Raw genomic sequence first — 13637 nt, 5'->3', positions numbered from 1 at the left:
CGCTAACTCAGCTCAGAAAAGCAGCCCTTCAGGTTGACTTTTCTTACTACTTAAGCCACTGCAGAGACACTTGTCAGAGCCCTGACTCTTCTGTGCTGTGGTCGGTGTAATGCTGCCACCTGGTGATTGTTTAGACAAAGTGCCTGAGGCATCAGTCTCCTCCCAGGCAGAAGTATTTCACACTCATGAGATGGTGAAGCAGTCTTGCCCAGAGCACAGTTTACCTCATTGGGAGGGAAAAATCTTAACTCTGTGAGGACAGTCCTATGCTGCAAAAGGTAATATGTCTAATAAATATTAATACTAATAATGACACTCACTAATAATGTTTAATAGTGATATTAGTAATGATTGAGTTCTGATAGATAATATTAAGATGATGTTCTGCAGTAAAAATATATATATAATTACATCATCTTTCCCATGTACATAAATTCTTCACATATATGTTATTGGATATGATCCTCTTCACAGACTCACAAGCAACATTATAAGCATATTTATTCATTTCTGCATGAGGAAACAGACTCAGGGAGTCTAAGAGGCATGCCCAAGACCACATAGTAAGTAGGAGAATCAGAATCTTAACCCAGTAGATCTGGCTCCAGATTTTCTAGATGACTCAGTTATGGATGGGGCCAAATTGGATCTTAGTAGCATACATTGTAAAGAAATTAAGCCCCCCCCCCCCCCCCCCCCCGCCATGGGACGGGCAGAGTCGGGGAATCAGCCGTCTAAGAGGGGGTTGGTGGTGGTTTGGAACAGGATCCACCCCATAGGGGAGGGTTGGAATAATAATAAGGGGAAAGGGACTAGTAGGGGTAAGGCATAAGGTAGGGTAAGTCAAGGCCCCAATCTAGTGGAGTAAGGAAGAGTCATGGCTCCTCACACATATTACGTGCATAGGGAAAATCCTGTTGGAGGTGATGAGGCTTCTGAAGTTCTAGCTATCTTGTCCTCAATAGTGTCAGGAACTGGGTTGGGTTGGCCTGGGGGTGTAGGTACTAATTCCATTACTCTTGCCAGAAGCCATATCATCTTCCCCTAAGTCACACCCTCCCTCACATTACATATTAGGTGTGAGGGATGGGAGTGCTAAACGACGCACGTCTCTATTTGTCTTTCTGCTTGATTATCTATCATTGCCATCCTTGGACTAGGAGTTCTCATCCTTTGTATCATATAATTCCTACAACCCTCAGAGAATGTTTAGAATTTGCAAACCCAATTCTGAGGTGTTTATTATCAAGTTGCCAAAAAGGTGGTTTATAGGTAAAGATTTTTAACCTCCTGAAGAAACGAAACCATATGTAAATTGGACCACATTTTCTTGGTGACTTGCTCAAAATGATTCAGATACATGTATTTGACTTCTAAAACACAAGATAAATAAGGCTCTACTCCTAAAAGAGCTATGCCCAATTCCACCATTTGATCTCACCATCAAAGAGAAGCTCTCATGATCTGGTTTCTTCACAAATTCACTTAAATGAGTTTCAGAGGTTATTTTTGTTTATTTTTGGGTTTTATGCTTTACACAAGTAAAGGTAACTAAATGTAACAGTTATAATATAAATATACCTTTTTAAACGAAAGTACTCTCTCTGCTTTTTAGGGACCCTTTATGTTCGTGGTTGTTTATTTTCATTCGGACCAGATTGACTTGAACCTACCAGCATATGGATGAATGGGTTCTAACCTACAATTTTTTTCTAGCGCTCTAATGTATCTTTTCATCTCAGAGTTATAAGAAAGAGAATAGCAACCACTTTATATGAAGCTTATATTCCAGAATAGTGATTGCTTAGACATTATCTGGAAAGTTTAAAGAATAATGATGTATCAGGAGTCCTTCACAGCTTGTGGCACAAATCTTGCACCAAAACAAATATAGAAAAATTAAGAGGCTGCGAAGTCAGTTTTGTCCATCTTCAGCAAGGTTCAACACTCCTGTTGAATATCTTTGGGTTTCCTAATGTTTACATAGCATGATGGAAGGGGAATATAACATTCAGTCCATTGCAATGTATATATATATGCAGATATATAAATTTCGGTGTTTATTGTTTTGTTAGTGTGGCATTTCAGCCATATGCATTTCCTTCTGGATTTTCTTCCCCGTAGTAAAGATGCACCCCACAATCATTGCTGTTTAGTTTTAAGAGATGTTAGTTCCTCTTCCTTTGTTTCATGTTTTACTCCTTGTATCAAGAAACCAGTGATACAATTTTACATGGACCCTCTGATAATTGAGAAAAAAAATTATTGCAATTCCCTTATTCATTCATACTCCCACACAGCGGACATCTATTAAGGATATATGGCATGTCAGGCACAGAGACCGTTTGACCCCAGTGCTGCTGGTGGTCTGTTTTCCCTTTACTGACCCAGAGCTCTTTATTCCTTCCTGCAGGTGCCATGGTGAACAGAGCAAACAGCTGCCAGTCTGATAGCAGCGGGTTCCTGGAGGAGCCACCGGAGCCACCACCCCTGCAGGTAGTGGGCCCTTGAGGATTAGAATAGAAATAGACGGAAAGATAAGATTAAAGTGTGTCACCACAGTTGGAAAGTGCAACCAATGCTTAGAAGATACGCCACAGGAACCCAAGGGACGGGGGCCAATGGAATCGCAGTGGACAAGTGCAGAAAGCTTGGCGTTCCTTTCCTTTTTATTTTCTTTTGATTTTTCTAAAGAAGGAAACTGAGCCTCATGGAAAGAAGGTCCCAGGTAAAGTAGTAAACTTACATAAACGTGAGTTTGTGGCCCTTGTCTCCTGATTCCTAAGTCAATGATAATGATAAGGAAAATAGTAAAAGGAGGCACTTCTTAAACCTAGTACCTCCCCCACCTTTCTGACCCATTTGCCTTGATTCCCGTGTCTCCCACAGACACCCTCCGTGTCAAGCTGCCAGAGTCCTGCTGAGAATGGACATAGAAAGCCGAGGGATCAGAGCCACCGTGCAGAGTTATCCCAGGACTGTCAGCAAGCGTCAGATGAGTCTGATTCCAAGAGCATAGTGAGCACATCTTTTTCAAGTCAAGACTGGAGTGTCTTGGAAGAAAAAGCCTCAGCCTCCGTGGGGGAGAAGGAGTCTCAGTTTGAGGCCATGGAGGGGCCCCCAGAGCTGCTGACCCCAGATCTGACCTTTGACAAGACCACCCCTGGGGGTGAACTCCCGAGGAAAGAAGGCCATCTGCAGCAGCACCCACCTGTGCCCCACGCTGAGTATGAGGCCGTTGTAGGCACGGTTACCTCCAAATATGACTGCCCTCTGGGTCCGATGGTGCCACACATCACAGACGTGAAGGATGGGTTTCTGAGGCTTGAGCAAGCTAGGGAAGTCTACATGCGAAGCCACCCCTGTGAGTCTCAGAGATCACCTGGAATTGATGCTGCTCAAGACAAGTCCCTTCATGTTGTTGACTCAGAGGCCCCAAGAGGAGCAGAAGGCAGTAAACTCTGTCCTGACATGAACAATGCCTTTCTGATGCCAAAACATCTCCCACAGCATGTCTCCAAGCCCAGTGAAATCATGCCCTATACAGGCAACCTTGTTCAAACATCTGGAAAGCCCATTCCCCATCTAGATAAAGTGGCTGGAGATACTCCCCAAGAGAGGCCAAGGTGTAGTGCTTTGGGTCAAATACCACCTAGGGAAGAATCTGAGATGGAAAACCTTCTTCCAAATACTAACTTAAATGCTGTTAGCGCCAAGTCTGTGACAATCCAGATGTCCTCCAAACTGGCACCAGCTGCTCAGAATGCTGTGGTCTTGGGAATGGATTCTAGAGAAGCAACTTTAGAATGCACTAGGTGTGACCCTCTTACCACAGCAGAACCAGGACTGGGGACACAAGCAAGACAGTGCACTGATGTTTCTGTTCAGACTTATGCATGTGAGCCTACACCCTGGCATTGCTGTTCAGCTCCAGGTAGAAAGGTCCAGCCCCTCACCAAATCTGTCTCTCTAGACACAGGCTTCCCTAGCATCTACCCAGGGGGCATCTGCCAAGCTGTGCCTGCCCCCTGTTGTGTCTGCTGTCATCACCATCTCCACTGCCATGCGGAGAGGCAAAGCCCCAGCTCTGCGTCTTCAACCTGTAGGCACTGCACGTGCTCACACAATCATCGGGAAGCCCAGTTCATGAAGACTTTGAAAGTCCTTCAGGACACCACTGTGAGGGAGCTGTGTTCTGTAAGTATTTACCTCTGCAGAGATGGGGAAGCAGATTCAGCAACAATAAATACCTCGGGGATAAAGTTCAGCCTTCCTTTCCCAATGTGAACTCTCAGGACGTAAGCTTCCATTTCAAATCATGAGTAATATTTGCGCAGTGCTTTATGGTTTATGATATAGTCTCACAAATTTCTTCTCTTTTTATTAATTAATTATTTATTTGTTTATATTTTTGGCTGCATCGGGTCTTAGTTGTGGCACTTGGGATTTTTGCTGCAGCACGTGGGCTTCTCTCTAGTTGTGGCGTGCAGGTTTTCTCTTATCTAGTTGTGGCACGCACGTGGGCTCTGTAGTTGTGGTGGCCAGGCTTAGTTGCCCCACGGCATGTGGGATCTTAGTTCCCTGATCAGGGATGGAACCCTCATCCCATGCATCACAGGTTGGATTCTTTACCACTGGACCAGCAGGGAAATCCCAAATTTCTTCTTATTTGGTATTTCCAATCACTTTATGAAGAAAGGAAGGCAAATTTTATTATTAACCCCATTTTACAGAATATTCATATGTAAGCTTCTAAGCATGAATGCATCTGTACCTCCTTTTCAGTTCAGTCTAACTGAAAATTCTCTGTCTTATACTCACTTAGCTGTATAATCTTGCACAAGCCATTTCATCTCTCGGAGCCTAGTTTCTGCTTTATAAAGTAGGGAGACTGTTCATGTCACCGATGCAGGATTGTTTCAGGATTAAATGAGAGAAAACTTGTAAGGCACTCAGCACAGTGCCTGGCACATAGAAAGCCCTGGAAAATGCTAATTTTATGGTTACCAATTTTTGTTACTATTTTATTATTGTTCAGATCTTAAGTATAGAGCTTCTCATGTCAAATAGAGGAACTTTTGGTCTTCCTTTGCTAAGCTTGTTTAAAAGTGAACATTGAGGTTACTGAGAACTGAAGGACCCCAACCCTGTTCAGCTCCTGATAAATAAACAAGCATTTAGTGAGTCCTTCCAACGATCCCTCTTCAGCAATTCTCAAGGTCAGAGATAATCTAGGCTATCAAGGTTAGCCACTGATTTAAAAAATTAAGAGTATCAAACATGAAACTACATGTATTGACAGGGTGGGGAAAAGGGTAGCACACACAAGGTAGGACTACAGCTGTTCCCAGGAGAATGGAGGGCAACTGTAATGTACTGGGTGCCTCCTATTTGGTGCCTTCTGTTACCTTCTCATTCTTTTAATTCCACAAATATTTATTGAGTGCTATGCCAAGCACTTTTTTAATGCTATGTCAAATAACTGCCATTTTCATCCATGCCATAAATTTCTTAAGCTCTTTATTGCAATATAATTGCTTTACACTGCTGTGCCAGTTTTTGCTGTACACCAAAGTGAGTCAGCTGTATTTATACATATATCCCCATATCCCCGCCCTCCGGTGTCTCCCTCCCACCCTCCTTATCCCAACCCTCTAAGGCATCACCCATCATCAAGTTGATCTCCCTTTGTTATACAGCAACTTCCCACTAGCTATCTATTTTACAGTTGGTCGTGTACCTACATCTATGCTACTCTCTCACTTTGTCCCAGCTTCCCTTTCGCACGCCCCACCGCCCCACCCCATGTCCTCAAGTCCATTCTCTACATCTGCATCTTTTTTCTTGCCCTGTTCACTGGGTTCATCTGTACCATTTTTTAGATTCCATATATATGTGTCAGCATATGGTATTTGTTTTTCTCTTTCTGGCTTACTTTGCTCTGTATGACGGAGTCTAGGTCCATCTACCTCACAAATAACTCAATTTCATTCCTTATTATGGCTGAGTAATATTCCATTGTATATATGTGCCACATCTTCTTTATCCATTCATCAGTTGATGGGCATTTACATTGCTTCCTTGTCCTGGCTATTGTAAATAGTGCTGCAATGAACACTGTGGTACATGTTTCTTTTTGGATTATGGTTTTCTCAGGGTATATGCCCAGGAGTGGGATTGCGGGCTCAGATGGTATTTCTATTTTTAGTTTTTTAAGGACCCTCCATACTGTTTTCCATAGTGGCTGTACCAATTTACATTCCCACCAGCAGTGCAGGAGGGTTCCCTTTTCTCTGTACCCTTTCCAGCATTTATTGTTTCTAGATTTTTTGATGATGGCCATGCTGACCCGTGTGAGGTGATACCTCACTGTGGCTTTGACTTACATTTCTCTGATGATGAGTGATGTTGAGCATCTTTTCATGTGTTTGTTGGCCATCTGCATGTCTTCTTTGGAGAAATGTCTGTTTAGGTCTTCCACCCATTTGTGGATTGGGTTATTTGCTTTTAGGGTATTAAGCTGCATGAGCTACTTGTATATTTTGGAGATTAATTCTTTGTCAGTTGCTTCATTGTCAAATATTTTCTCCCACTCTGAGGGCTGTCTTCTTGTCATGCCATAAATTTTTATTGAGGCCCGAATATGTGCTAAGTCCTCCCTCTTTTACAGACGAGGAAGCAAGAACTGAGAGAGTTTAATTTTCCAGCTTCCCACAACTACTAAGTACTAAGTCCAGATTCAAATTCAAATTTAGCTGATACCAAATTCTTGGACAATACACTCTAAATATGTGTCCAACTTTAAAATATCTAAATCTCTGTAAATGTAACAGTGACATGAGAAAGCGATTATTTGAAAGATAAGGCAAATTACTACATGGTCCTTCAAGACTGAGAAATCTATACAAATGTAATATAAATATAGAAAGCGATTATATGAAAGATAAAATAATTTACTCCATTATTTTTTTCAAATTGCAAGACTCCCGGACTCTAAGACGCATTTCAGAATGAGTCATTAATGAGCGTTGAACTAGAAAAAGGTGTTGAGATCAATTCTAGGTGTCATATTATTCTAAAGGTCAGTGGGAGCAAAGAGCAAAGGCTAATGTATAGCTGGGGTCCTTTGGAGTGAAAAGACGGAGGTTCCAATCCTGGAGAATAGCAGGAATCGCCATCATCATCATCACTGATGTTAATTGTACATGCTCTAAGGCAGTGGTTTTCAACTGAGGATAATTTGCCCCACCCCTGGTGACATTGAGCAGTGATTGGAGACATGTTTGATTGTCGTAACTGGGGTAGGTGCTACTGACAGTTAGTGGGTAGAGGTCAGGGATGCTGCCAAACATCCTACGATACACAGGACGGTACCTCACCACAAAGAATGACCTGACCTAAAACATCAGCAATGGCAAAACTGAAAAACTTAGCTCTGAGGGAATAAACATTTACTTGACCATATAGTTCATGTAGGAAAATGTTAGGGATGAAAGACAGCTGGAGGTGACACTTTAAGAGACTGTAAGGGGAAACATATTAAATCCTACAGTTAGGTACCCCAGTTTCCACAATGAAAACCAGATTGTTGATCTAACATATCCTGAAAAAATATTATTTTTCTAATTTACATTTTAAGATAAGTTTTACAAGGAGATATAAATTAAACCATATTTGGTTTCATATTTTGTTTCAAATAATAAAGTATAAAAATCGAAACTGTGTTAAAAATTTTAGAAGAAAGGCACCGAAAGGGTGTGCTTTTATGGGTTACCTACGACAATGGTTTGTTGATATGATTAAATTCTTAGAAATTCTTCACAATAATTTGTTAATTCAAAAAAAAAAATCTTTCCAGAAGAGAAAATGAGATGTATATGAAATGAGTTTTGGATATTAGAAGACTTATCTATAATGTTTATGATTTAGATTTAAAGAAAAAGAAAGTCATACAAATTTTAAAAAGTAATATGAGCCAATTCAAAAGTGAAGGGTCAATGTTGTTGCTCTTACTGTTGAAGTTTGTTTTAAGGTCCACTTTGTGTCAGTAGAGTAGACCTTGCATTGTATTTGAGTTATAACCTAGCCTTTATATAGGAAAAAAAGAGTTCAAAACAATCTCCTTTTTTTTTTTCCTTCTTGCCTAAGGTTTCCTTTTTTCTGAAATGATTCTATATCTGTTCTGGAGCTGAAATGTAGATTCAGTGTTTCCAAGTGACCAGAAGATGGCAGCATTTCAGAATCTTCCGCATCACTCCCTTTACAGCGAGCTACACACCTTCAGTTATTCCTAAATCCCAGCCCCATGCCTTCCTATTACCCCAAAATATCTAGATGAAGCATACAATTCAATGTTTGTAATGTTCAGCCTACTTGAGCACCATATTTCCATGGCCCTGGCCTCACTGACCCTAGAACTTGGTCACCTTGTAAGAATCTACTAAAATCAATCGGCTTACTCCTTAGGGACAATTAACTTCTCCAGACGACCAGCTACGTTGTAGTCCCTGCTGTAACTCAGCTAGATCTTGAGAAGAAAAGAAAGGAATCAGGAGACTTGGGTTTTAAATCTACCATGTTTTGACCTGGGACAAGTTAGTTAACTATTTGTGTCAGAACATTTATCTATAAAAAGAAGTCCTCCATGGTCTCTGTGATCTTTTCTGGTTTTAAGAGCCATGATTGTAGTCACATTTCAAACATACTTGCAGACATCAATAACCTTCAGATACCCCTCTAACTGGTTCAAATGCACTCTCACCAAAGTAAAAATAATTGGAGAGTTTCGCTATGCAAAATGTTGTTCATGTATAAAAATGAGGATAGAATCAAAATCAAACTCTCCAAGCAAAATGATGGAGAGTTTTCAATATGAAAATATCACTCTTTGGAAACTATTTCCATTATGACAGTTCCCATAAAAATAGCCATCTGGTTGCTAAGAGCATGGCCATGAGGTTTGGGGGGAAAGGAGTAAGAAATCTGGGACTTCCTAGAAAAAGGGGTGGAACAGATTAACACAGCTGTAAGATTGTTCTCCATGGAAGGAGGAGGAAGAAGAAAAGTTTAAAAGGGGCCTGCCATTGAAATGTTCCCTTTAACAAGCTTCCCAGAAGTCCCTCCTCACCATCTCCACTTTCATATCATTGCCATCCTATCTGCAAGGGATACTGGGAAATGCAGGGTTTTAGTTAGATACATTGATGCCCCTAAGATATTAGAATTCTGTTTTTGTGAATAAAGGAGGGAGAGATAGTGATAGGCAACTAGCAGACTCTACCACACCAATCATGGAAGGGGTTTAAAATGATGGACCTGATAGAGATAGCATTAGGGTCCAACTAGCATTAATATTACTCAAAGTCAGGTGAGCAGAGATTCTGGGGTTCCAGACTAGATAGATCATGGATCTATTCAAAGCATAATACACCCGGGGCTGGAAAACAAAGAGGATAGCTGATGAGAATTCAGCAAATCATCAGAGTGCCTGACAAATAGACTGGGCATGGTGGCTGCAAGAAGATATTTAAATAAGGAAATCAAGGCAACAGCACTGTCATGCAGAGAAAGTAAGATCTGAACAATGATTCACATCAGGAACAATGGGGAACAGAACCGGGAGGACAGACAGTTCAATTCTAGATTCCAGTCCATAGAGGATGGGATGCCTAATCTATGCCTGCCTCACTCTGAATGGGCTTGGTAGCTGGGTGGGGCTGATCCTACAGATTTCCACCACCAGAGACTGTGGTTAAGCAGAGCTAAGACTAATAAAAAATATTCTAAGCAGACTTTCTCTAATCAAACACACACCATCTGAACAAACGTGTTCAGTGTGAGGCAGTACTCAACACCAAAGTTAAACAAGATTTAAACAAAACTCAACTTTTCTAAGCACACGCTCACACTATTCTGGCCCCTCCCCATCCTCTGCATCCTTACACCCCCTACATCACCTAGTCTTCCAGACTGCCTTCTTGTCTATGGGACATAGTGTCTCCAAGGGCCATCCAACAATCACTGCCCTCCTGTCCCAGCCACATACTGCCTGTAGTTGCTTGACGAAACCAAAGGCTGAGCTTTCACTATTCTCTTTCTCGCCACATTAGCAGCAGGGATGCGTTGCAAACAGGTAAGCCCAGGTGGGAAGGCAGGTGCCACTGTGGTAAACTCTTGCAGTGACTCAGAAAGACCTTCCTTCTCAGCTCTTTCTAATTGTTCTCAGTGCACAGTCCGTGAGATGGAAACAATGAAGACGGTATGCCAGAGTTTCCGGGAGCATTTAGAAGAAATTGAGCAACACCTTAGAGGACAACAGGCACTCTTTTCCAGGGACATGTCAGAGGAGGAAAGGTAATTATCTAAGGAGCCGTAAAGTAAGTACCAGCCCGCACACTTGGAGCAAGGAAAGGTAATCAGGGCAGGACAGATGAGTACCCGGGAGCAGGGCTAATGAGAAAGTGGCCAGCCTTTCCTCTGCTTTCCTGTTCCCATTCTTACTTTCTCAGTGGGAGTCTATGAGAGCCATTTGCTGGATAGCAACACTTACTCTTCAAGGCCAGGGCTATTTGAGGTCAGAAAATGCTGGGAAGAGGGGTCTAGCCAGCAGGATATCTTTAATCAATGTGAACGGGGCTCACACAAATGCAGATATTGGTGGTGGTTAGAGTTTTGAAAATCTGCACTGTTTTCACAAAGATTAAAAGTGTATATCCCAAAAGTAGATTAGTCACTGCCTGGGGTTGGGGGGTAGGAATAGGGTTTAACTTACAAAGGGGCACGGGGTTTCTTATTGGTGAGATGAAAGTGTTCCAAAATTGAATGGTGGTGATAGTTACACACTTGGCAGATTTACTAAAAATCATTGACTTGTACTCTTAAAATAGGTAAACTTTATGGTATGTAAAATTTTTCTGCAACAGAGTTGTTTAAAAAAAAGAAAAAAAGGAAACCTGCCCTAGTAATAAACCTATGCCTGTGACTGATACATATAAAGACAGTGACTTTCTCTTTTAAGACATGTCAAAGGAGTGACCTACATTTTGAGAGGGACAATGGAAGATTACACCTGGAGGTGATTGTGAAATTTGGTTGTTTTCTATTATTTACCTACAGGGAAGAAGCTGAACAACTGCAAACTTTGCGCGAAGCCCTGCGGCAGGAGGTGGAGGAGCTAGAGTTTCAACTAGGAGACCGGGCTCAGCAAATTCGAGAAGGGATTCTATTGGTATGGGCGATGGGCTGTGGGGTTTCACTAGATCCTGCCCATCATAGCAGGGGTGCATTAAATGAGAAATCTGATGGTACAGTCACTCCAGATTCTAAGATTAGGTGCCAACACCCTCATTTTAAATATAAAGAAATTGAAGCCCAGAGAATCACATTGGTTTGCTCAAGGCCACACAGATAGCTGATGGTGACTCAGGACTAGAACTCAGGTCACCTAACCCCCAGGCCACTCTTTTCCTCTGCCCTGTACACAGCTTTTGACCTAATATGGGCGAAGTCACTGCCAGAATCTGTTGCCATGGCACAGAGCCCACTCTGGAGAAGTCACACCCATCAAGGCCCTTCCCACAAGTCTGAGTTAGCTGCTTGGTATAAATATGGGAAGTTGTCCATACTTTTTATTCTTGTTTTCCTTTCAGCAGCTTGAGCTTCTCACAGGGGAACTATCTGAACACTACACAAATCTGCATCCATATAACTGGACAGAAGAAAGGAATGATCAGACTTCATGTGCTAAGAGCCACCACATCAGGGCTCCTGGTGCTGCCTTTCCACCCAGTGATGGCCAGTGGGCTCCCTGCTCAGGTGTGGCCCATTTAGCTGCCTTTTCTCCATCCACCTTGGGGAGCAGCACCAGGATGTCTCCTCCAGCTTGGGCAGAATTAGATCCAGGCTCTCTGCCAAATTGTTCTGTTGGAGAAAAGGATACAGATGCCTTCCTCTAGGTCACAGCAGGTTTGATGACCTTCTTACAAAATGTAAAAGTACATTCTAGCCAGAGCAAGAATATCTAAATTTTCCTTAAGGAGAAGTATCTATCAATCCTTCATCAGCTATTTTTTTAAATATTCTACTCTATGGTTAAACCCGGGAGGAATATTTTAATACTCATTTGGTACAGAATAAGTGAGCACCTACTATGTGCCTAGCATAGCATGTGGTGTGGTGGCCAAGATATATGTTATATATATATCTCAAGGTATATATGGTGTGCATAGTCTTTGCCCTGCTGAAACTTACAGTCTGCTGGGGAGACAGAATGTAAACACATAAATAGGTATGAATTTGAAAACTCTGAAAGTGCCTTAAAGGAAATAGCAGGGTTTTATGAAAGAGAGTATAACAGGGAGTCTGATTTAGATCAGCATACCAGGAGGGCCTGGTTGAAGGAGTGACAACAGAAGGAGGAAAGAAGATCCAGGCCTCAGAGGTACCCAATTGTCCAAAAGCCTTGAGTCCGTCGGTGAGCCAGACGTATTGAGGAAGCACCCACCAGGTGTCAGGAGCTCCTCTTGTGCTGGGGACAGAGCTGTGAACAAGACAGAATTTCTACTCGCGAAGAATTGGACGAAAAGTGAGAAACAACATCCATACCAGCAAACAAGTAAATAAGATCGTGTCAATTCTTCACCCTGGTGAAGACAATGTGATAACACTGTAGAGAGTGATGTGGGGGGGAAAAGCTTACCACACTCATCAGAGGGATCGGCCTTGCTGAAGGGAAGCTACTTGGGCAAGATCTGAATGGTGGGGAAGAGGAAGCCACATGAAATTCTGGGGAAAGAATATTTAAAGCAAAAAGAATGGAAAGTTTAAAGGCTCTGAAACAGCAACAGCCAGCGTTGCTGAGTGGGTGAGTGATGGCGGAGTAGAGGGAGAGGAAGTCTGAGAGGTGGGCCTTTGGGATGCTGTAGGCTGGAGTCTGAGAGTCTGAGTTTTTTCCCCAGTGTGGTGGAAAGCCACTGTTGGTTTTTAAGCAGGGTTGTCGTATGGTCTGATTCACATTTAAAAATCACGCTGACTACCTTGCAGAGAAGGCATCTTTGAGGACTTACAGCTGGGCAGCGTTCCCAGGTAGCAAGCCGTTGGTATGGTCCCTGAGGGGGGAAGCAAAGCTGTCAAGTTGCTTCCATCCAGCTGGGGAGGCTTGTGAGCACCCCCGCCCCCGCCCCCGCCCCAACCAACGGAAGGCAGGGAGGTGTACACCGGGGCTGAGCGCACTGGCAGTCTCTAAGTGCTACAAGAATTCTAAGGGGGCGCAAATGCTTGAAGATTGGAACAGTCAGAAACACTGCATTGAAAAGTAATCCCTTGAGGGAAGTTCATCATTGACGTAAGATGGGAGAGTGGTGGTCACTTCCCAGCAAGGAAACTGAGAAGCTATTTCTTTTGAAACTACCCATTACTAGAACCCATCTCATAGCCTATTTTCGTTCATCCTCCTTGCTTTTCGGAAACCCTTTGGCTTCATTGGAGCCCTCCTACCCTCCGGACCACCCCACAGTTTCCTCTGTTGACTATACTTCCTTGAAGTGTGGACCTCCCCCTTCTGTCCTCGGTGTTCTTTTTCTCTCTCCGCACCATCTTTCTTGATATACACCCTCACTCTAGAGGCCCAGTTCCCAGCT

At 42.7% G+C, this 13637-nt stretch overlaps 1 protein-coding gene across 1 annotated transcript in view; it reads left to right on the top strand.

Moving 5' to 3' along the window:
• Nucleotides 1-11954, top strand: part of ITPRID1 (ITPR interacting domain containing 1) — a 76703-nt gene extending 64749 nt beyond the window's left edge. The window contains exons 9-13 of the mRNA XM_057732059.1: nt 2414-2496; nt 2890-4197; nt 10226-10353; nt 11116-11227; nt 11649-11954. Coding sequence (XP_057588042.1) covers nt 2414-2496; nt 2890-4197; nt 10226-10353; nt 11116-11227; nt 11649-11954 — 1937 coding nt within the window. The remainder of the gene's footprint in view (nt 1-2413; nt 2497-2889; nt 4198-10225; nt 10354-11115; nt 11228-11648) is intronic.
• Nucleotides 11955-13637: the final 1683 nt, after the last annotated feature.

This window comes from Hippopotamus amphibius, chromosome 4 (genome assembly GCF_030028045.1).
Source record: "Hippopotamus amphibius kiboko isolate mHipAmp2 chromosome 4, mHipAmp2.hap2, whole genome shotgun sequence".
In the NCBI taxonomy this organism is placed as follows: domain Eukaryota; kingdom Metazoa; phylum Chordata; class Mammalia; order Artiodactyla; family Hippopotamidae; genus Hippopotamus; species Hippopotamus amphibius.
Note: the sequence above shows the minus strand (reverse complement) of the source record. Positions and strands in the feature narration are given on the sequence as shown.